At 43.2% G+C, this 24653-nt stretch overlaps 1 protein-coding gene across 1 annotated transcript in view; it reads right to left on the reverse strand.

Annotated features, from left to right (window-relative positions):
* Positions 1-17364, reverse strand: part of cd151 (CD151 molecule) — a 63992-nt gene extending 46628 nt beyond the window's left edge. Inside the window, exons 1-5 of the mRNA XM_084334989.1 lie at positions 17264-17364; positions 14024-14108; positions 10638-10829; positions 6724-6798; positions 5331-5351 (exon numbers count right to left, since the gene is read on the reverse strand). Of these exons, the coding sequence (XP_084191115.1) occupies positions 5331-5351; positions 6724-6798; positions 10638-10829; positions 14024-14107 (372 nt within the window). The 5' untranslated portion in view covers position 14108; positions 17264-17364. The remainder of the gene's footprint in view (positions 1-5330; positions 5352-6723; positions 6799-10637; positions 10830-14023; positions 14109-17263) is intronic.
* Between the last annotated feature and the right edge of the window lie 7289 nt (positions 17365-24653).

The raw sequence follows: 24653 nt of genomic DNA on the forward strand, positions 1-24653 counted from the left end.
CTTCTTTCTTTCACCATAGGATCGAGGCCTCTGCCAAGAATCTTCGCAAACTGCATGCTACCATGTCCTCCCTCCTCACTCCCCCCCCACCTCCTCCTCCCTCATCTTTTTCTGCCGAAGACTTTGCGATCTTCTTTGAGGAAAAAGTGGAGAACATCCGCAGCTCCTTCTCCCAACCCCCACCCATTCCAAACGCTGAATCGAGAACCTCATCCTTCACTCTGTCATCTTTCTCTCCCATTACAGAAGCCGAGACCCTGACACTGGTAACGTCGAACCGTCCGACTACATGCCAGCTGGACCAGCTACCCTCCCCACTCCTCCAGACCATAGCACCGGACATCCTCCCATTCCTAACTGCAACCATCAACTCCTCACTCAACTCGGGGGTGGTCCCCACCTCCCTAAAACAAGCCAGAGTCACGCCCCTCATAAAAAAACCAACCCTGAACCCCACCGTCATAGCCAACTATCGCCCTGTCTCTCTTCTCTCCTTCCTTTCTAAAACACTTGAACGTGCTGTATCCAACCAACTTACTGCTTATCTCTTACAGAATGACCTCCTAGACCCCAATCAGTCTGGCTTCCGGACTGGCCACTCCACAGAAACGGCCCTCATTGCGGTCACAGAGGCACTTCACTTAGCAAAAGCGAAAGGCCTCTCCTCTGTCCTGATTCTCCTAGATCTATCTGCAGCCTTCGACACAGTCAACCATCAGATCCTCCTCGCGGCCCTCGCAGGAATGGGAGTGGCTGGATCTGCGCTGACATGGCTGACATCATACCTCAATGACCGCTCCTACCAAGTGTCATGGAGAGGGACTCTGTCGGCCACCCGCCCCCTCCGGACGGGTGTCCCCCAGGGCTCGGTCCTAGGACCCCTTCTCTTCTCCCTCTACACTAAATCACTGGGTAACATTATCACATCTCATGGCTTCTCATATCATTGTTATGCCGATGATACTCAACTCTTCCTCTCCTTCCCTCCCTCAGATATCCACGTCTCTGAGCGGATCTCGGCCTGTCTGTCCGACATCTCCGCCTGGATGACGACCAACCACCTCAAACTGAACCTAAGCAAAACAGAATTGCTCCACCTGCTGGCCAAATCCTCCCCCCTGACCGACCTCTCCATCACAGTCGAGAATGCAGCTGTGACCGCGTCGCCGACCGCCAAGAACCTTGGTGTTGTCCTCGACGACCAGTTGAACTTCTCTGCTCACATCGCAGCGACAACCAGAACCTGCAGATTCCTCCTGAGCAACGTCAGAAGGATACGCCCCTTCCTGACAAAAGAAGCCACCCAACTCCTCGTCCAATCAACAGTCATCTCCCGCCTCGACTACTGCAACGCACTGCTAGCTGGCCTCCCGGCCACTGCCACCAAGCCTCTTCAACTCATTCAAAATGCAGCGGCCCGCCTGATCTCAAACCTACCGAAGTCAGCCCATGTCACCCCACTTCTTAGGGACCTGCACTGGCTCCCCATTGCTGCACGTATCCGCTTCAAGGCCCTCGACCTAGCATACCGTGCGGCAAAGGGAACCGCTCCCGCCTACCTCCGGTCAATGGTCTCTAACTACACACCCTCAAGACCCCTACGCTCTGCGTCTTCTGGCCGCCTCAGATCTACTCCTATCCAAGCTCCCGGAGGGTCATCAAAGAGAAGCCGCCTATTCTCAGTCCTTGCCCCACAATGGTGGAATGAACTACCCATCCCAGTTAGGACAGCCGAATCCCGTCCAATCTTTCGCCGTCGACTAAAGACTCACTTCTTCAACCATTATCTGAAATGATAAAGAAAAAAAAAAAAAAAAAAAAAAAAAAAATCTAACCCCGACTAACCTTAATGTCATGCACTTGTCCTAATAAACTAACCTACACTGTAACACGCAACACTTTGATGAACATTGTTACTCAGCTGATAGAGTTATACCCTTCTTGCTGTCTTGTCGCACAGAACTTGTAAGTCGCTTTGGATAAAAGCGTCAGCTAAATGACTAAATGTAAAATGTAAATGTAAACGTACAGTACACACACCGATGGTGTGTGATGTGTCCAAAAATGAATGGGCAAATGTGAGTGAAATGGTCGCACTGTATGCAGCTGTTTGTCTGCATTGCATTCCCCCCCCCAACTCAGATTTAGGGTTGATACAACCATCATAATAATATTGTTAATAATAACAATAATGATGTAATAATGTAAAAATTATCATTAAAAAGACCTGATTATGAGGGAAAAAAATTACGATGCATGGAATATTGTTGAGGCACACTAGTTACAACTATATTTCAAACAGGCACTCCATGTCAAAAAGGTTGCTGACCCCTGGGTTAGAGGGTCTGGGGGAGGTTCAGACCCGTACCACACGTGTCTCCCGATCGGTTGATTTTAAGAGGAGACATGGTGAAGGTTCCCATCCTCGGTGTGGGCTGTTAGACAGCCCCCCCTCCTGCTGAAAAGGGGGATGACGTCTGCCCTCACTGTGGCCCTGCTTGTCATCCAAATATGGGGTGGAAGAACGCACAGTGATACTGTGCTGTGTTTTCCCCCCGACTCATGTATGGTTGGATGGCGAGTAGAGTTTTTAGACTGAGTTCCACATCTCTGATCGTTCTTAACAGTTGTGTGTATTGAGTGTGTGGTGTGGTACCCGTTCTCCAATCTGTTAAGTTAGAATGGAAAAGTTATTTTCAATTGGGGTCAATCATTGATGTGGGACCTCGGCCACTGGGTTGTGTCACATCTCACGCAGCGGACTTCGCAGACTCCCCTTGAACGTGGGGTGCCGGGCCAATACGGTGGGGGGTAGTGGGCCTATTTCTGCCCCCCTACAGCTTGACGTGTTGGTAGTTGCAAGTCAGTGCTTCCGGGTTCCGGGTGTTTGTCAACACTGCCGCTGGGAACCGGGCACGCCCCCAGATCTGTCGGAACGGCATGAAACGGCGTTTTCTATGCGTACAGATGGGGAAGTTTTTTTTTTAAATAGGTTTCCCTCTTTCCAGGCAGACAATCGAGCTCTGGTCTTACTAAGGTATTGGTCAGCCTGTAGGTCCCTGTAACCCATGGGGGGCTCTGTGAGAGGGCTCGTCTGGTTAGATGCAGCCAGGGACCCCCAAGGGAGGGTAATGGGGCAGGCCAGTGGGTGGGCCAGTGGAATGCTGCTCTCGGGCGGTCAGTCCCTCTAGCGCCCCTGTGACTTATGGCCAAAACGCACACCCCCTGTCTGTTTTTGCGGGGGGCAGCTGCGTTAGGGGACACAGGACTCATCCTGGCCGCGCCGGGTGGGGTCGGTCTTAACCTAGTGTCCACCAGGTGTCAGCCATGCTCTGCTGTACTGGTCACCTGTAGGCCCCAGCATTCCAGGAGGCTCACTGGCGGCTGCCTCGGAGCTTCCGGTGTGGGAATGGGTGGGGCAGGTTTGCCGTCACAGGGGGGGGGGTCCACCCGGGGGTTAGGCCGCGGCGGAGCTGTTTTGGACAGCTGGCCCCCATGGCACCCTCTGTGACTCGTCGGTCAAGCACGTGCGCACTCCCTCTCTCGGCGCTCGGCTTGATAGGTAGCGCAGTGGCCCTGGGGGGGGGAGGTAGGACGCTGTCATACATCCGGGAGAGGGCCTTGGTCCTCATCGGAACCTTTGGGGGGGTTCTGTCTCGCGGCCGTGGCCGGGGGCCCCGCCTCTGAAAAGAAGAGGTGCGGCCATTGGAGCTGGAACCCCTTCTGCATCCCGCTGCCGGGTGGCTGGCGGGGTGCATGGTGAGGTAGACAGCGATTTTCCGCATGATCTACTCACCTTGTGCGTTTTGGGGTAACTGCGCCCCACTACGCATGGCCGGAGTCCTACCCCCCGCACCTCGTTAGGAGGGGCGAGGGGGCCGGGACCCCACCCCATGTTTTTTCTGATGGTCTTGAAGGGGACCTCAGGGGGTGCATTTGTCAGGGCTACAAGCCCTGCTTCGCCCATTGTCCCATAGGCGAAGCAGAAAAGCGTAGCCAATGAAATATAACGAAGGTTATCCGATAACCCTAGTTATATGATTGGCTTAGCTTTTCTGCTTTACACGCAGCCCTGAAGACCCTTGGCTGTGTTTCGTTGAAATTCAGACTCGGAAGGGGGAGTTGAGCGCCACACCTGGGCTATAAGCTGGCCGGAGGTGGGCGTGGTCGGACAGATGGAAGGTGCATGTGAAAAGTTTCAGTTGATGCACAATAGGCACACAAGAACATCCCATAGGCGAAGCAGAAAAGCTACGCCAATCATATAACTAGGGTTATCGGATAACCTTCGTTCAGTGTCTGTATACAATTCAGAATATACCAGGACATGTTCAGTGTCTATATAAAATTGAGATTATACCAGGACATGTTCAATGTCTGTATAAAACTCTGAATATACCAGGACATGTTCAGTGTCTATATATAACTATCAGAATATACCAGGACATGTTCAGTGTCTATATATAACTCTGAATATACCAGGACATGTTCAGTGTCTGTATAAAATTCAGAATATACCAGGACATGTTCAGTGTCTATATAAAATTCAGAATATACTAGGACATGTTCAGTGTCTATATATAACTATCAGAATATACCAGGACATGTTCAGTGTGTCTATATATAACTATCAGAATATACCAGGACATGTTCAGTGTCTGTATAAAATTCAGAATATACCAGGACATGTTCAGTGTCTATATAAAATTCAGAATATACTAGGACATGTTCAGTGTCTATATATAACTATCAGAATATACCAGGACATGTTCAGTGTGTCTATATATAACTATCAGAATATACCAGGACATGTACAGTGTCTATATAAAATTCAGAATACACCAGGACATGTTCAGTGTCTATATATAATTATCAAAATATACCAGGACATGTTCAGTGTCTATATATAATTATCAGAATATACCAGGACATGTTCAGTGTCTATATATAATTATCAGAATATACCAGGACATGTTCAGTGTCTATATAAAACTCAGAATACCAGGACATGCCACATCTCAACCTCAAAATAAATTAAATAAAAAAAAGAAAAATTATCTAACCCTAACTAACCATACTGTCATGCACTTGTCCTAATAAACTAACCTACACTGTAGCACTCAACACTTTGATGAACATTGTTACTCAGCTGATAGAGTTGTGCCCTTCCTGATGGCTTGTCGTACAGAACTTGTAAGTCGCTTTGGATAAAAGCGTCAGCTAAATGACTAAATGTAAATGTAAATGTAAATGTCCATGCTGTCAGGCATCAACATCCTTTAATGAATACAAAACCAGAGCAAGAGAGGAGGCAGGTGAAAGGAAATTACCTGAGAGCAGAAAGGGAAACACTGGAGTGGGACAAGGGGGAAGAAAGACAGGTGTGAAAAGGGTGAAAAACAGACAAGTGAAGAGCATGCAAGACATGCATGTGAGAAGAAGTTCACCACACTAGTAGTAATAATAATAATAACAATAAATCACAATTCTGTGCTGGTGTGAGTAATTTGATGAATACAAACAAGGAAGACAGCTGTGATGGAGGTAATCAGTGGAGGGACAGTGTTTACCTTATAAGTCGATTGAAGTATTTGGGGTGACACTTCTGTACAAGCTTGAGGGGATGTATGTATACTGTGATAACCAGTATATGTTTGAAAGCAAATTGAAAGAAGAAATGGCTCTCATTCATCTCCTCCTCGCCCCCATTATCATCTGCTCATGAATTAGCTCCACTGCATGCATCAACTCATAAATGAAATTATAAACTGTTACTTCAGTGTCCTCCATGTTTAAATCCATCTTTGTTATTGTTAATTTGTGCATGTGGGTCAGTTCAGGAGTGTGACCAGTTCACACTGGAATCTTGACCATATTTAAAAAATAATGTGAACAGCCAAACCAGATTTGAGCAATAAATCAGAATTGAGCACTAAGGCTTACAGTGTGAACGGTCGCTTTACACTAAGGGGTGGCGGTAGAGAGACAAACAACAGACAAGCATAACACAAACACACAAGGATGGATGGGGGGAGGGGCTAAGAGAAGGCAATGGAGAAAATATGGGTCTTGAGGCAGGATTGTAAAAAGTCTATAATGTCTCTAATACAATCCCACACCACTTTTAGCTGAAATAAAAAAAAATGTTAAAGGATATGTGTATATTGACCCATAAATAGGGAGGGTGTTTGACTGAGATCATCCGGGAATGGTGTTTAACATTTCTAACAGGTGCAAAACAAAGAATGTGGAATGAGATCAGAATCGTTGCACATCTTGGCCTTGGTTTGTAATTCTTTTTTCTTTTAACATAATCTGTACATCTGCCAAAGAGGTGGGAGTCTCACTTTTGTGCTTTTCTGTTCGCCATGAAGTTGAAAATATGTACAAACATCCAAGAATCAGTCAATTCATTATGTGAATGGGCAATCTTGAACCATTTGTCATTGTTATATAAATATGTATCTTTTTGTTTTTGTTTTGACATATATCTTGATTGTTCTTTGTAGCTTTACATACTGTAGATCTATAGTTCTCTGTGCGTTTGTGCCACAAATTCCCTCCCAAGGGATTAACAAAGTACCAGTCTATCTATCTCTTGGCATCCAAAACTGTAATTTTGTTTATCTACAGTATCTCTTGGCATCCAAAACTGTAATTTTGTTTATCTACAGTATCTCTTGGCATCCAAAACTGTAATTTTTGTGCACCCAAAAACCTTACCTCCTGGTATTTAATGTAGGCCAGCACTCCAGCGATGACCTCCAGCAGGAAAATACACAACAACAGGATCAAGTACTGTGGGGATATTTAAACGAAACAAAAAACTAAAAAGCAGAAGACAGATTTGAATGAGCCGACATTGAAAACATGAATCTCAATGTTATATAGATATTCCCGGTTATAGTATTTCAGAATATTAATATACTTAAAGGTGCTATAAGTAACATTCAGCCACAAAATATTGCACTAGGGCACCATATGTCATTTATCCAATCAGATGCATTCCACGTGGGGAAATGGGAAATAGGGAGGGAACATGTAAACAACAACATTAATTTTGGACCCGCCAAAAAAGTTTAAATGATAAATTCATTCATCAATAATCATTTTGGGGGAAAATCAATACTTTTATTCAGCACATTTCTCTGTGGATGTTTTCTTTACATAAAGATGTTATTTATAGCACCTTTAAATATGACATTCAAAATAAGCATTAGAAATGTACTTCAGTTGTACTGACACAAACAAGGGAGTCACTGAAGAGGCATGTTATTCCTGACAACATTCAATGGGAATATGCAGATTGAAATAACATTCACAGAGCTTATGTCTATACACTACCGCCTCTAGGATATTCTCTCTATCCGTCTGTCTCACTCACACTCTGGAGTCGAGGCACACGCCTGCAATGCCTCTCATTCCTCTGGCATGACGCATTCTCCAAATGTAACCTCTTAAAGATACACTCTGCATTACTCTGTCCATCATGTCTGTCTGACACATGTATATATATGTCGTATATTTCTGACATAATGAGATACAGTAGAAAACATAGCGCAGGCTGTAGGATCAACAAGGATTCAAAAAGGTCACCCTGGCTGAGCCTTTAATACACTGGAAAACTCAAACAAGGTTGTGTGTATATAAACACAAGCTCTTATCACTAATGTTGTCTTTTCTCTTTTGTTTTTTCTTCTAGAGAAATGGATTTATGGTTGGTTTAGTCTCTAAACAGATGAGTACCCCACTTGTATAATGCTCGAAACTGTTCAATGTATTTAATTAGGCACTCTGTTCTGAGTCTGTAATTCTTTACTCTATATAAATCATGTTGGACAGAATACTCCAAACGCAGTCTTTAATTTCTATGCTGATGATACCGTCATCTACTGCTTTACACCTACTCCTGCTAAAGCTTTTGTGTATCTTCAACTCTTCCAACTCTGTTGGAAGCCACATATACAATATATCAAAGGTAAATTAGCCAAATCTGTTGGCATTCTGTACAAAATAAGGGAGCTGTTAAATCAGAAATGTTTGCATACCTATTGTATTTTTCACTTGTTGTGCCATACATGTCATATTGTGTTGAGGTCTGGGGGAATGTTTATAAAACAAATATAGATCCTATTATTAAACTACAGAAAAGAGCTATTAGAATAATAAACAAAGCTAGTTACCTTGAATCGACAAATCCATTATTCATAAAGTCCTGCACATAATTTTTTTTAGATATGGTGTACATAAAAACATTGGAAATAATTGTTCGTGCTAAGAGTAAAAGCCTACCAGTTTGTATTCAATGTCTCTTTCAACCAAGAGAAGGAAAGTATCATTTAAGAGGGTTATGTATATTCTTAAAACATGTAAAAAGGTAAGAACTAATGTAAAAGCTAGATGTGTTTAAATTTTGGGAGTAAAATTATGGAATAGCCTTAGTGACGGGTTGAAGTTGTGTACTTCTCAGGGGTGATTTAAAAAAGCCTTAAAGGATAAAATAATTCAGGAGTACAGTTTTGAGTAAAACATCAAACATTTGTTTTTTTCTTTAAAAGATTATATCTTGCAGCATATTATACGTTTTTCTTTCTTATATCAAAATATACTTCGTTTTTAAGAATTTGTAAAGGATAGGCAAAAATAAGCATGTGCTTCAGCCTATTCCTTTTTTTCGGTCGTTGATTTTGGATTTTGTGTGAGCTTGCCTTGAATATGTACATTTGTGATTTTCTTTCTTTTTTCTTTCTTTTTTTTGCAAGTCCACACGGGTGTGTTTGATTTGTCTGTAAACAAGACCGAAAAATAAACTTCATTCATTCATTCATTCATTCATTCATTCATTCATTCAGTATGCATTTGATAAAATACAACCACAGCTCCGTCAATTAAACTTGTGTTTTTCTCAAATTCTAAAACAGTAAGTTCAACATTGTCCAAGAAAATTGTCACCAGCAATAGTCAACAAATTTAGTTGGTATCTACTTTTAAATACCTAGGGTTTCTAATAGATGACCACTTGTCTTTTAAGGCACATATTCATTATGTTACAAAGAACCTGAAGCTTTTATAGGATTTGACTTTAGAAACAAGTCTTGCTTTTCTTTTGGTGTGAAACGGAAACTGGTGGAGTCTACCTTTCTACCTGTGAGTGATTATGGTGATGTGTTATACATGAACGCCTCTGCTCACTGTCTCCACATGCTGGATAGCGTGTATCATGGGGCTCTGGGGCTCTATTACAAACCGTGGATCTCTTACTCACCATTGTGTTTTATATTTAAAAGTGAACTGGCCTTATGTGCACGTTGACTCATCACTGGTATGTTCTGATCTACAGGGCCATTATTGGTATTGGTTCTGATTTACTTATTGTCCCTTTTAACACTTTGAATGCCAGCCACGCTTTTTGTCGTTAGTTCATGCCGACCTTTGAGTGCCCGCCAACGCTATATAGCGTTTGTTTGTCGTATTTTTTTTTATTGGCGATTTTAATTCATATTTCATCAATCGAGCCTCACGCTAGTGTTGCAGACTCTCTCTGAGCTCAATTGGGAAGATACCGCCCCCTATCGTCTCTCCCTGTGTATCTGCACCCCATTACTTTAGACTGACGAAGGGGGGGGGGGGGGGGGGGGGGGGCAGTTTCCTCATTTTACTTTTCCGTCAAGGCCAACTGAAGAATCCATTGTGCTCGCCGGCCCGGATGTGATGATTGACATTTTATGTTAGAAAGAGTTTATGAGAATATTTCTTTTGGAGTGATATTACCACCATTTCTGCTGAAAACCACATATAAATGACATATATTATGTTCTAAGTTGACAAGGTAAAGGTTTTAGATAAAATAAGACACATTCTGAACCATAAAACATTATACAATTTGTACTGTCCTCTCATGTTACCATATCTGAATAATTGTATGGAGGTGTGGGGAACCACCTACAGAAGCACCCTACAAACAATATGCACACTTCAAAAAAAGCAATAAGGGCAGTATTTAGTGTAGGTTATCATGAGCACACCAATGCACTGCTTCTAAATCCATATGCTCCCACATTCATGGACTTGGTTGATTTTAAAACAGCACAAATAATGTACAAAGCAAGAAACAATTGACTTCCTGGCAACATCCAAAATATTTTAAAGTCATACAGTTCAAAATGAAATACAAACCCGTTAAGGGTTTATTGCAATACAGGGTAGGATCTGATAAGCATAAGATACTGGTGTGTTTGTTTGTGATATTATCTTACATTATTATTTATCTTTCACAGAAAACTATCTTTGTATTTATTTCATTGTTATTTCTTGATAATTTTATTGATTGAAATAAACTATTCATTCATCTTGTTCTTTACCTTTTATGCTTATATTTTATATTCTCATGTTTTTTTTTTTTTTCTATTACCCTGCCTGTACCTCCCCTCCCCCTCCCTCGTGCTGCTATGATCCCTGGATTTCGCCACAGGGATTAATAAAGGAACATCTCATCTTATTCAACATCTTATCTTAATATTATCTGTTACTTTGGTCTCATCACTTCACATAGCCACAGGACAACTTACTACAGGCTATTTTGAAGTCATGACAGGGGGAGGGGGGGTGCTTGTGTAAATGCAGATGACCTCTCTCACCACTATCAGAAGACTCCTCAGCTCCTTCAGAGTGGCGCAGCATCCGATGATACCCGTCAGCACCACGATGGCCCCGGCGACTATCAGGATGTACGCTGAGGCTGAGTAGTGGCTGGAGCTGAGCAGACTGATATACTGACTCTTCTCCACCACGGTCCACACTCCCACCGCCAGCACAGCCCCGCCTGCCAGCTGGGAGGAACACGCCGTTATCAGATCAACTCAAACCAGATGATGACTGTACAGAGGAGGCACCAGAACACATTAGTACCACGGAGCACCTGGCACTGCCGAAACACTGGAGCCACGAACGCAGCCCTTATACCCCGCTTCAGGTTCAAGAGGTCTTTTATCAGATGCACAGAAGATCACTTCCAAACCTCCAAGCACATGCTTTGTGTGCATGCATGCTAGAATGGATTCTGTCCGCTTTGATACAGGCTAACTTTTAAACATAGCATAGTAAATGTATATATATTTAATATTTGGGCTCTTTATTTCATTAGGGCAACATAACATGTTGTCATCACACATCATGGGGTTTTGTCAGCTGGGGGCGACAGTGGCTTAGGAGGTAGTGCAGTCGTTTGATAATCCGGAGGTTCACGGTTCGATTCCCGCTCCTCCCGGGCAGCATGTCGAAGTGTATAAAGTGCCCTAAAATTTAAATACTCAAGTGCCTCAAAATTGCACTTTAAATCTAGGAAGGCCAGGAACTAACTGACTCAGAACCTTACAACACACCCTAAAACTCAACGTGACACGTGACTATGATGAATTGAAAATGGGGGACCCTGATGTAAACAAGACGAAAGTCTCTCTGTTCTGCATCCCCTTAACAATTGTATGTATTGAGCTGTACTGTACTGTACCCATTCTGCAATCTGTTAATAAAGTTTTCAATCAATCAATCAATCAACACCCTGATGGGAGGTTAGTGTGGTACTCATTATCGTTGTTTTCAAAGTGGGTTGAAGCTTTCCCCACCAAACACTGCTCACAGTTTATTAGTATGTCGCAAACTGGGCAATTCATGTTACAGCAGATAAATAGGAGCTCCAAAAAAACACAGCAAACATACATAACAAGAAGAACACAGACAAACATGTACAGTACATGGCCATGCAGCCACAGTTGGGAAGACACTCGTGAAAATATGCGATTCCTCGATATTGAATACCCCAAATTCAGAGGAACACATTTCACAGCTGACATAGTGAAACAGCTCTCAAAGGTTTTAGGGATCAATAGGCAACTACATGTACCTTTTATAACCCAGAAGCTAGTGGTCAGGTAGAATAGATGAATGACAAACTCAAAGTGAAACAAACGTAAACATATTCAGAATCAGTCCTCAAGTGGCCTGATCCACTCCCCTTAGTGCTTGTTGCTGTGATAAGTGGCCCAAATGCAACCACAGAACTCTCGCCACATGGCATATGGGAAGAAGCATGTCAGTAGCAACAACAGCACCAATGACTGTAGCTAAAAACAGCACTGATCTACATACGTGATAAGACTACTGTAGATAATAATTAATTACATTTATATAGGGCTTTTCTAGACACTCAAAGCGCTCCCCACAATGTAGGGTGGAAATTGCCTTTTTTCACCACCACTGGTAGTACCCAACCTTGGGCTACGCAGGCTCAATGGCTGCCATACACTGGCACCAGGCAAACATCACAATGGCTGAACGGCTCAGGAGACAGGGATTGATATTAGCCAATTAAGGGGAAGGGATGATTAGGTGGCCTTGATGTCAGAGACCCGATTGGGAATTTGGCCAGGAACGTTGGGGAACCCCCTACTCTTTGCGATAGGCGTCCTGGGTTCTTTAACGACGAGATTCAGTCTGGACCTCGGTTTAGAGTCTCATCCGAAGGACGGCACGCGCAGCTATACGGTGTCCCTATCACCGTAACAGGGGCATTGTTACTGACTAGTCCAGAGGAGGACAGAGTGCCCCCTGCTGGACAACAACACCACTTTCCGACAACAGCCTTAACCGGGGCTCGAACCGGTGATCTTCCAATCATGAGTCCGGAGCTCTACTCATGTAGCTAGATGCTGAAGTTCTAAGGAAGCACTATCACAGAGTAACTTCCTCACTGCCATAACCATCTGATGCATCCCTTCTACCCAGATGTAATGCTCAAATCACTGCACAAAGTCTCTTTAACCCCTAAGGACACGACCCCATCAGGTCCTGCTGACAACCAGAACAGCAATTAAACCTGAAGGATAACAAGAGTGGGTCCACTGTTCACGACACCGCACCACCAGAGAACCAAAAGATCCAACCGCCTTTTGTCAACTCCTTAGGAACAATCACAGCTGTAGGTTCTCCCCCTACCTTTTAGCAGTACTTACACCAAGGATTTTCAATCCCCGCCTCGGTCCACCTCTTTTCCTGCACGTGTGCAGTATGTTTACCCCACCATGTTGCCTGCCAACCGTTTCTGACAGAACCCCGATACATTCATGGGCCACTCTGCTTGTAAGCCTTACCTTTCCATACAAAATAAAGTGTTCACTAACCCTGATGGATCAAATGACACGGTCTCTCACAACACCTTCATCTCTCATCTCTTCTACTAGTTTTTATTTTTTCTATTACTCACCCACTTATTGGACAGGGTGTTGCTATTCAGCCCTACAAGCTCCATACTCATCTTCTTACAAGACAGCAAGGCCCCCAGAAGAAATTAGAGAGGAATGGCTGAGTTCAATAACCGTGAATCATATCATTGGAGGATATCCTTGGGAATCATATAATTGGAAGGTATCCTTGGGAATCATATCATTGGGAATCATATCATTGGAGGGTATCCTTGGGGATCATATCATTGGTAATCATATCATTGGAGGGCATCATTGGGAGAGAAATGGGGTGTAGGACCCGTCTAGCTGACCACATTGACAGTATTACCAATACCATGTCAGGGTTTGCAAACAAAACAATTAAGGGATTTAATCTCTTAGCTAGTAATGACAAATAACATAGACTACTGCGAAAGCAGGAAATGTCTCTTGATAGTCTTGACAGAGGGCTGTGTTACCCTACTCCCAGACAACTCTGATGATAACTAGTATAATTTCTACCCTTGAGAAAATGTGTGATGCTTTGGTCCTCCTCCTTCAGCTGGCTTCAGTTTCAACAATTGGTTGAATAAGAAATTTGGCCAATGGGCCCATCTGTTTAGGTTTAACAGGATTATTCCCCATCAATGATCATTAACATTGTAATTACGCCTTGAGCAAAGGAGAACATTGAAGAGTTTAATTCCAGAATGAAACATTCATCATCTGAATCATTTTCATAATCACCATGATTCCTCATGTCAGGAGGACAATCTCCCTAATAGTATTAAAAATGTACTTACCCAGAAAAGGACATTAAAGACAAAAAGTAGATATTTCAGACAAATTGTCCCACAACTGTTTGTTTTTTCACCACGCGTGTCCATTCTGTAAAAGACAAATTCACAGTTTACATTGTCAGAGCACATGACTAATTTGCATCATCGGGTTCTATACACAAGACACAGTATCAAGTTCAAGTTCAAGTTTCTTTATTAGTTGTCATACAGAAGTACAGAATATTTTATATAAAATGCTTCTTTCTGTTTTGCTCCAGAGATTGTGCTAGATAAAAAAAAATAGTATAAAATAGTATAAAAAGTATAAAATAGTACGTAGACAAAAAGTGTTCAATATATACATATATACAATGCAGAGTAGAAAGTAACTGAGTTACAATACAATATACTATATACTAGGGCGGCTACGTGGCGTAGTGGGCAAGGCGCTCGCCACGAGATCTGGAGACGCTGGGCTTGCCTGTTCGAGCCCAGCGCTCCACATTTGCTTTCAGTTTAGCTGGTCGTCCGTACTAATACACATTGGCCGTATTAGGGGGTGGGAAACTGATGGGTGGGGATCGGGCGTTGTGGACAGCGACTCCTACAGGTCGGTTGGTGCGCCTGCGCAGTAGAATCAGGAAGTGTCGGGGGCAGCGTGAGCCTCCCACTCGTTACTCTTCGCCACTGAGAGATCGAGCTGCGCAGGTGAAAAGATGCGACTGCTGTTACCTCAAGTACCGGAGGGGACTTGTGCTATGTATGACTTAGTCCACATTGCAGCCGGCTTGTGGGAGGCAAGAAACAGCGTTCGTGACAGGGGAGGGTTGAATTGGATGTTACAAAATTGGGATGGGAGAAAATATAGAAAATGGGAGAAAAAGTGGATAAAAGAAAACAATATACTATATACTATACAGTACAATGCAGAAATGGGATGAGGTACAATTTAGGTACAATTTACAGTAAGGTGTAATGAGGTATGGGTTGTAGTGCAAATTCTTTGCCAATAAATATAAAGTGTGTTTAGGTGTTCTAAAGTGGGTAAAGTGGGTGCAGCAGTGAGTCGTTTGTTTAAAGTGAGTGTGTGCGTGTGGATGTGTGTGCTGTGAGTGCATTTGATGGTTGTTACGATTGTTCATTGTTCGAATCTTGTTCATTGAGCAATCATTGTTCATTGAGCATCCTGATGGCCTGGGGATAGAAGCTCCTTCTGAGTCTCTCTGTGCATGCCATGAGACTCCGGTATCGCTTGCCTGACCGCAGCAGTTCAAAGAGGCAGTTGTTTGGGTGGCTGGAGTCTTTGATTATTCTCTTCGCCTTGCCCATGCACCGCTTGTTGTAAATGCCTTGGAAAGTGGGAAGCCCCCCTCCAATTGTGCGTTCGGCTGAACGGGCCACTCTCTGTAGTCTGCTGCGGTCTTGTGCAGTGCTATTCCCAAACCAGGAGGTGATATTGCCAGTCAGGATGCTCTCTATTGTGCATGAGTAGAAGTTCTTGAGGATCTTCTGACTCACGTTGAACTTCCTTAAGCGCCTAAGGAAGTAGAGGCGTTGTCGTGCCTTCTTGATAACACTGTCAATGTGTGTGGTCCATGTCAAGTCCTCGGATATGTGGACTCTGAGGTACTTAAAACTGTTCACTCTCTCAACCGGTGCCCCATCGATGCTGAGGGGGTGTAGTCCCTGACCCCCAACCTCCTAAAGTCCACAATCATCTCCTTTGTTTTGCTGACGTTCAGGGAGAGGCAGTTCTCTTGACACCATCCCGCTAGAACCTTAACCTCCTCCAGGTAGGCCCTCTCGTCGTTTGCAGAGATCAGGCCCACCACTACTGTGTCGTCAGCAAATTTGATGATTGTGTTGTTGTTCCGCTGTGCCACGCAGTCATGTGTGTACAGGGAGTAGAGGAGGGGACTCAGGACACAGCCCTGGGGGGCCCCTATGTTGAGAGTGAAGGATGAGGAGGTGCAGTTGCCTGCTCTCACCACCTGGGGTCTGCCCGTCAGGAAGTCCAAGACCCACTGGCAGAGGTCATAGTTCAAGCCCAGGTCCCTGAGCTTGGCTATGAGTTTGGAGGGGACTATATCAGTAAAAAACAATCAAAAATTTGTATGCACAGATGCCATATACTGACTCCTAGTCTGGGAAGTGAGCACATAATGTCCTCACAGCTGCCCAGATATCCTCCAACACTCATATAGACTGTCATATAGACTGCAGATTATCATCGCATGACTTCCTCCCTCCATGCTTGCAGGACAGTGCGTTAAGCCTATTAACAGCTCCATCCTGACTGGGAACGGTCATGCAAGTTATTCCTCGTCGCTATGAAGTCAGGTTGTAAGCAGAGAAACATTCTGTTTTAGTTTCATGCGCACTAGCTATGCTCGAGTGGTGTGAACAAGTGATTTATGGGAAGTGTAAGTGTCTGACATAGACATGGTATACTCTAGAAAGTATGTTCTTTTTCTGATTGGAAGAGGAGACAATTTGGTGCATTCCTAAAAGTCTAAATAGTTGGCATGGCCCCCTTTCTCTACAGGGGGCTTTCTTGTCATTGGGATTAAGATATTTCTCATTGTTTCTTCTAAAGCCTCGTTTAAAAAGAGGCAATCTCACAATGTGAGAATTATGATACTTTCACTATAAAATAATGACACCCATCCATTTTGTCATGTTTTTTTCCAGGGACATCTAAAAGCACCTGTTATCACTATTTCAGGGGTGTTACTTTTTGAGGGCTTTTTTGCACCGAGCTCCCCCCTGGCACAGAGCAATGAAGACAGAGCCTACTAGTACTCATGAAATAAAATACGTTGTGGGGAAAATACTTTACTACTTGTCTCACATGCCAGCCTGGAGACGGTTATAAATGTCTGCCGTCCCGGTAACTCAACCTGGTCTTCGTACATGTCGAAACAACATGGGAGGAATACAGTTCAAGATTTCTGTCTTAACCTCACCATTTAGTCACAGCTGATTTCACCTAACCCCCTGATCTCTCTTCAGCTCCAGTGCACAGAAAAAGTTATGACTTTCACCATCATGACAATACGGTGGTTTTACATTTCAGGTAATAAGATATAATAATCATGACGCAGCGCTTCATGATTACATACAGCACTGCCATGCATGAATGTGACAGTCAATCAAAACAAAGTCTCTTCACAAGCTCATATTTATAAATTGTTATTTTTAAAGCACAGTCATACAAAAAACAAATCCTCCCCCTCCTCATCCCTATAAGTAAAAGACTCATACCTGCCCTGCCAGATCCTGATGGATGTAGTTTATGAGAGTGAAGAGTTCCAAGAGTAAACCCAGTAACCTGTAACTCTATGTGCTGCTCTCCTTGAAGGTTATGAGCCACAGTGAGAAGTGAGAGCCTCTCAGCTGACAGACCCAGAGCCTCCTGGTCCCCTTTTAGCAGAGCCACGGCATCAGCTATATAAAGAGCATGGCTGCCACCAGCTGGCCTCCCACGCACATGACGTGATTTCCAAAAAAGAACAATCTGAATCAGATTCAAATAATCAAATAAATGTAGGGTATATGTATCAACGTATAAGTATCCAATCAGGATTGGTTGTGAATAAATTGCTAATCTAGTCCACAGGTGTAGATGATATTCTGTTAATTCATTAACCATAATGTATTGTTATTACATGCATTTCTTTAACTTTTTTCCTACTCTCTGTATTGCTTTTATTCTGTCAAGAATAAAATGCAAATTTTATATCTATGTCTATTTTACTGCTGTGAAGCACTTTGGGCTGCAATTCTTGTATGACAGGTGTTTATTATTATTTTCTTTTTTATTATGTAGCACGTTACACATTCCCTTGACGACTTTGACTTGTAGATGGGAATTTTCCTTTTTTTGGAATTTTTGTAACCCATCCCCTTGTATCAAGAGCGCCTTCAAATGATTTGGAGAATTCCTTCATTACCATATATTGGTTTTCAGTAGTGGGGCTGCCTGTTTGCTTTGTGATGGAGGATTGGGCTTTTAATTTAAAAACATTGATGAAGACTGAACAATTACACAAACCTCTGACGTTACACGAAAGAAGAAGAAGGAGGTAGAGCAGTCGTCTGGGAATCCGGAGGTTCCCGGTTCGATTCCCACTCCTCCCGGGCAGCGTGTCGAAGTGTCCTTGAGCAAGACACTTGACCCCTAATTGCTCCAGATGTGCAGGTTGGCACCATGCATGGTCGCTTCTGCCATCGGTGTGTGAATGTGTGAGTGAATGGGTAAAATGTGAGGAACAAATTGTAAAGCGCTTTGGATAAAAGCGCTATATAAATGCACCATTTATCATTTACATTGTTCATCCACATTGTACTAATAATAATAATACCAGTTAGACATTTGACTAATAATTAGGGATGTTCGATATTGGCTTTTTTACCGATATTGTCATGGTCCCAGCCAGGGACCCTACCTGAACAATATGAACAGTGGTTTTCTGCCGCCCTCTGGTGGCCAAACGCAGCAACTCCAGATACTTAACCTCCTAGGTTTGCTGGATACTATTAACACTTTGATCGCCATGGTTAAATTCATAATTTACCATCCCTAGCCAGCTCTATTTGTCTATGGAGAAGTTCCACTTCTTTGCAGGGCTATAACTTTTTTAATTCTATTGCTAAATTGACATTATTATGGCCCATTCAATGTCCTATATCTATTGTTCAGGGTGTAGCAACGTTATACTTTTTCATTCACATATTCATACTAAAATATGGTCTAAAGTATAAGTATGTTTTTATCGTTTTCTGCAGCTTTCTCCAGAACTTGATTTATAGCCCCAAATGCATTATATTGATGATCAAATACAGTTTGGTAGCAATCGGTGCCAGATAAAAAATTTCAACTGGAGGTACTTCTAGAAGTTACTACGTATCATCTGATGTTGACCGGATGGGCGGGGGGTCGTTTATAATTCCGTGGGCAACGTTATATCATTCATCTAGTGTGGGTCATATGATCATCAGAGCAGTTTATATGGAACACGTTAGAAAATAACGCTGAAACTCACCGTGGCTTCCTCGCGCCGTTGGGGGATGAGCGTGGAACAGAATTTTTTCTATTATGGGATGGAGAAATACCGGATCCATTTCCAGGTCGTATAATAGTATATACGTCCAAATCATGTTGTTTATTGAGTTAGGGTGAGCGATCGCTTATCCAGTGTGTCAAGATGGAGTCCCGGGAGCTATAGCGAGTGGTCGGACCGAATTTGGATGAGCACCAGTTTCCTGTTTGCTGTTTGGGCGATCTGCCGATCGGCCACCAGATGGCGCTCTTGAACCGTTAGAGTTGAGTGGAGATCAGCAGTATATCTCAGGTTCCCGGAGGAGAAATATGATTTCGATCACAGATTTTTAAAATATTGATATCAAAGACGAGTTACGGCGTCTTCGGCAGAATGAGCATGGCGGGGAAAGACGAGTTCCAGCGTTTTCGGCGATTAAAGTGTTAATACTATGATTAATGCTGTGCTGCCTCTATTCATGTTGTGTTTCCCCGTTTTAGCTTGTGTTTAAAAGGTTTATCTTTTCATATGTTTCCATTAAGGTTTATCATTTACATATGTTTCCTGAAAGGTTTATCCTTTGCATAGGTTTCCTGAAAGGGTTCATCCTTTACATATGTTTCCAGAAAAGGTTAATCCTTTACATATGTTTCCAGAAAAGGTTATCTCTTTATATGTATGTTTCCAGTAAGATAATTCCTTTACACATGCTTTTGTTTATAGGGTGAGATTTCTCTTTACTAATATTTTGTGTTCACCTGTCTTGGCCATGCCTGGCCTTAAGCCAGATGGCACTCATTAGTAATCACGGGCAGTATTTATTCCTGCCCGTTTCTCACATTCTTTGTCGTGCCATTGTCATTGTTTTGTTTTGCAACCTTGTGTTCGGTCACTCACTCTGTTCACTCCTGTATTTTCCCGTGAGTCCGTTCCTTATCCCTAGTCCACATTTTTCCAGCTCTGCTGAGTTTTATTTCCGGGTTTTACAGTTTGCTTTTGTTTGTAACCGTTTCAACGTGTATCCTTGTTTGCAACCGTTATAGTAAAAGCCTGTGGGGGGGGGGGGGCCCCGCATAAATCGGTATCGGTTGAGATATCGGACATCCCTACTAATAATGTGTACCAGTTAGACATTTGACTAATAATGTGTACCAGTTACACATTGTACCAATAATTTGTACCATTGATTGATTGATTGATTGATTGAAAACTTTATTAACAGATTGCAGAATGGGTACAATACAGTACAGCTCAATACACACAATTGTTAAGGGGATGCAGACCAGAGAAAGACTTTCGTCTTGTTTACATCAGGGTCCCCCATTTTCAATTCATCAGGACATATATGACATACATGACATACAGATAGTCAGTACTGCTACATCTATACATTTATGACATACCAGATTTGCAAATACAGTACTGTTTGTGATACAGAAGGAGTCAAGAAAAGGGAGTATATACATTTGACGTAGAAACTGTACATTGGAGGAGGTTGGGTGGGGGGGGTTGGGTACGTTGGGATATTGACAACCATACTGGGTAATTTACATTGGAGGTGGTTGGGGGGGGGGGGGGGGGCACACTGTATAAACAAGCAAAACTGTACATTGGGGGGGGGGGGGAGACACTGTACAAACAAACAAAATTGTACATTGGACTATTGACAAAACCATACTAGGTAAATGACTGTACATTGGAGGGGGTTGGGTTAGGATATTTACAGGGGCCAGTGTTGAATTGCAGTCTCCCGTAGGTGTCCCTTGAGAGAGGTTTTGAAAGTGGGTAGTGATCCACATTCCTTTACAGCTTTGGGTAGGGCGTTCCACATTGATGTGGCATAATTGCGAAACGTGTTTAGTCCCTTATTTGAGCCGAATCTGGGTTTAACATGATTTGTGGAGCTCCCTCTGGTGTTGTGATCGTGGTATTCACTGACCTTTGGGAAGTATTTTGACATGTACATGGGTACCTTGGTCGTGTAGTGTATCTTGTAGACCAGGCCCATTGCAAGTTGCTGTACTCTGTCGTCTACTCTAAGCCATCCTAGGTTGTCAAAGTGGGCAGGGGTGAGGTGGGTTCTAGGAGTAAGGTCAAGCAGTAGTCTGACCAGTTTGTTTTGAGATGCTTGTAATTTTGTTTTTAGCGCCTTTGAGGTGCTTTGGTACCATGAGGTGCAAGCATAGTCGTAGTACCCCTGAATGAGTGCTCCTGCCAGAGTCTTCAGGGTATTCTTGTTTACCAGAGAGGAGATCCGGTACAAGAATCGAGTTCGTTGGTTGACTTTTTTTATTACATTGGATGCCATTTTGTCACAGGAGAGATTAGCCTCTAGGATGGAACCCAGGTAGGTAATTTCATCTTTCCTTGTTACAATATTGTCACCCACTGTAACTGAGAAGCCGTCGGTCTTGCTGAGTTTGTTATTTGAACCGAAGAGAATGGACTCTGTTTTGCCCATGTGTAATGATAGTTTGTTATCAGCGAGCCATATGCAGATTCTGCCTAGTTCCGAGCTGAGGGTTTTTTCAACCTGTAACTTGTTCTTTTACACATCGTACTAATAATATGTACCGGTTACACGTTGTACTAATGTGTACGAGTTGTACACATTGTACTACAGATAATTATACATAGTAGTACTACGGAGTCATTCCTCGGGAGGACAGAAGCTGTTGTGAGCTGGTTAAGTGCCAACGTCTGTGTATTGGCTAGCAAAGCTGCATGTCTCTCTCACTAGCTTCAGAGCAGTCCATGAGCTGTTGGCAGTCTGTAGTTTTCCAGTTCAAAATGACTGATGTTATAAAAGTCACTATTTTTTTATTATACATTTTGCTAGGGACTCAACGGTCATGTCAAAGGATCCCCTATAGGGCTACAACCCCAAGTTTGGACTTGGACTTCCTGACGGGCAGACCCCAGGTGGTGAGAGCAGGCAACTGCACCTCCTCATCCATCACTCTCAACATAGGGGCCCCCCAGGGCTGTGTTCTGAGTCCCCTCCTCTATTCCCTGTACACACATGACTGTGTGGCACAGTGGAACAACAACACAATCATCAAATTAGCTGATGACACAGTAGTGGTGGGCCTGATCTCTGCAAACGACAAGAGGGCCTACCTGGTGTCAAGAGAACAGCCTCTCCCTGAATGTCAGCTAAACAAAAGAGATGATTGTGGACGGGGGTCAGGGACTACAGCCCCCTCAGCATCGACGGGGCACCGGTTGAGAGAGTGAACAGTTTTAAGTACCGAGGGAGTCCACATATCCGAGGACCTGACATGGACCACACACATTGACAGTGTTATCAAGAATGCACGGCAACGCCTATACTTCCTTAGGCGCCTAAGGAAGTTCAAAGTGAGTCAGAAGATCCTTAAGAACTTCTACTCATGCACAATAAAGAGCATCCTCACTGGCAATATCACCTCCTGGTTTGGGAATAGCACCGCACAAGACCGTAGCAGACTACAGAGAGTGGCCCGTTCAGCCAAACACACAATTGGAGGTGGGCTTCCCACTAAGGCTTAAAGACTCTAGCCACCCAAACAACTGCCTCTTTGAACTGCTGCGGTCAGGCAAGCGATACCGGAGTCTCATGGCAAGCACAGAGAGACTCAGAAGGAGCTTCTATCCCCAGGCCATCAGGATGCTCAATGAACAATAACACTATGTAACAAACCATCAAATTCACCCACAGCACACACATCCACACGTACACACTCACTTTAAATAAACAACTCACTGTAGCACCCACTTTACTCACCTTAGACACTTAACACACTTTATATTTATTGATAAGAGATTTGCACATCTCTCATATCTCATTGCACCTCACCACAAGGTGGCACCACAAGCTAAGCTATTGTATATTGTTGTAACTCAGTTACTTGCATTGTGTATACATTGTATATACTGTATATATGTATATTGAACATTTTTGTTTTGATTACACTTGTTTACGTACTTGACTTTCTATTATACTTATATTATACTTATTTTATACTATCTTTTTATTTGATCTAGCACACTCTCAGGAGCAAAACAGAAATAAGCATTTCATACAAAAGTATTCTGTATTTCTGTATGACAACTAATAAAGAAACTTGAACTTGAAGTTTGGGAACCTACTGCTATAAATCCTTCCCGCCGGTCTCAGTGGGGAAAAGACTTCTCTCGTCTATTTACAGCAGCCTCTTCTAGTAGTGGTCTCAGTCAGTACAAGTGTGTCTTCACATTGTCGATCTTGCTGGGCAGCTAACAACCTGAGGTTGGAGGAGAACAATAATGTCATTGTGGTATCCTTGACTGGCATTTCATAATAAATGTGTGTATAATTAGAAAAACCATAATGCAAAAGTCTGGTGTGCCCTAAGGGGTGATACTAGCGTGACAGGAACAGTTTGAGCCCCTATGAAACAATGAATGTTGTTGAACTGTATTCAGGAGACAATCAACACACCCCCACTCTAAACAGATGTACTCAACACGAGAACAAAGGAACTGAAAAAGTCACACCCAGCTGAGAGCAGATTTCAGCAGCAGACAGCTGAGCAGATTACAGGCAGAGAAACAGAGGTCTGATTACAGACCTAAACTGCTTCTGAGAATAGCTTAAGCTATATGGAAACTAATTCACAAACAAGATCATATTAATTAAACTGACGTATTAGATAAAAAAAAAAATTCTTGATAATTTTTCTTAAAATAGTACAATCACATTTGCATAATTCATCAATTGCGCTTCTCATCTATCCTCCCCCCTTATGACCAACCCTGGTCATACAATTACCACCTCGTCCCCACAGCTCCATGGGCAGGGAAAGGCAGACAAACAACCAAGGCGAAATTTTTTTTACACTACTTCCTAGCGTTTAACTCCCTAATCTATGTGTATGTCATTTCTCATCCCTGCGTTGTGTCTCAATCTATCCGCCCTTTGTTTGTGCGTCCTACCAAATCAAATGTGCACAAAACAAAGACCATCAGTAGCTCCGTTCAGTTATTTCCCTGTTTCCTACAGCCCAACCAAAATTTCACAATTCCCAGAGGATCTTGCTCACACGTATCCTGCTCAGCCCTCAGACCGGCTCCGCCCCCTCCTTAGCTTGGCAGCTAACAGCTGCAGCCATGTTTCAGGCCAGGTTACATGACTCCGGTCTAGTCATCTTTTATCCCATGACAACCTGTCGTCAGACTCACAGACTGTTCTTTTAGCCTGGACTTTTTCCAAACCACATCTGTTCACATAAGTTCAACCTGGCCCCCCTTCAGGGGTTTTGTAGAGACGGGGGCAAATGTATACAAGAATCCTCTCACCACAATTTGGTAATTAACCACCATTGGACTGAAAAGATTCAGGAAACAAACTGAAGTCCCACTTTACCGTGCCACATATTTCTAATGTAATGTATTGATCATGTGTCCTCTGGGTTGTACTGCATTCCCTCCCTTACCGAGCTGTGAGGAGACAAAAGCACATATGCAAATTCTAATTACACAACAATTCAACAATTTGTAAGAGAAGCCATTTTGACAAATCCACACAAATGTGCAATGCACTACTTAGCTCATTCAGACATCCTGTTCTCGACGTCTCACAGCTTCTGCCC

Source organism: Notolepis coatsorum (genome assembly GCF_963971535.1).
Source record: "Notolepis coatsorum genome assembly, chromosome: 18".
Taxonomy (NCBI): Eukaryota; Metazoa; Chordata; class Actinopteri; order Aulopiformes; family Paralepididae; genus Notolepis; species Notolepis coatsorum.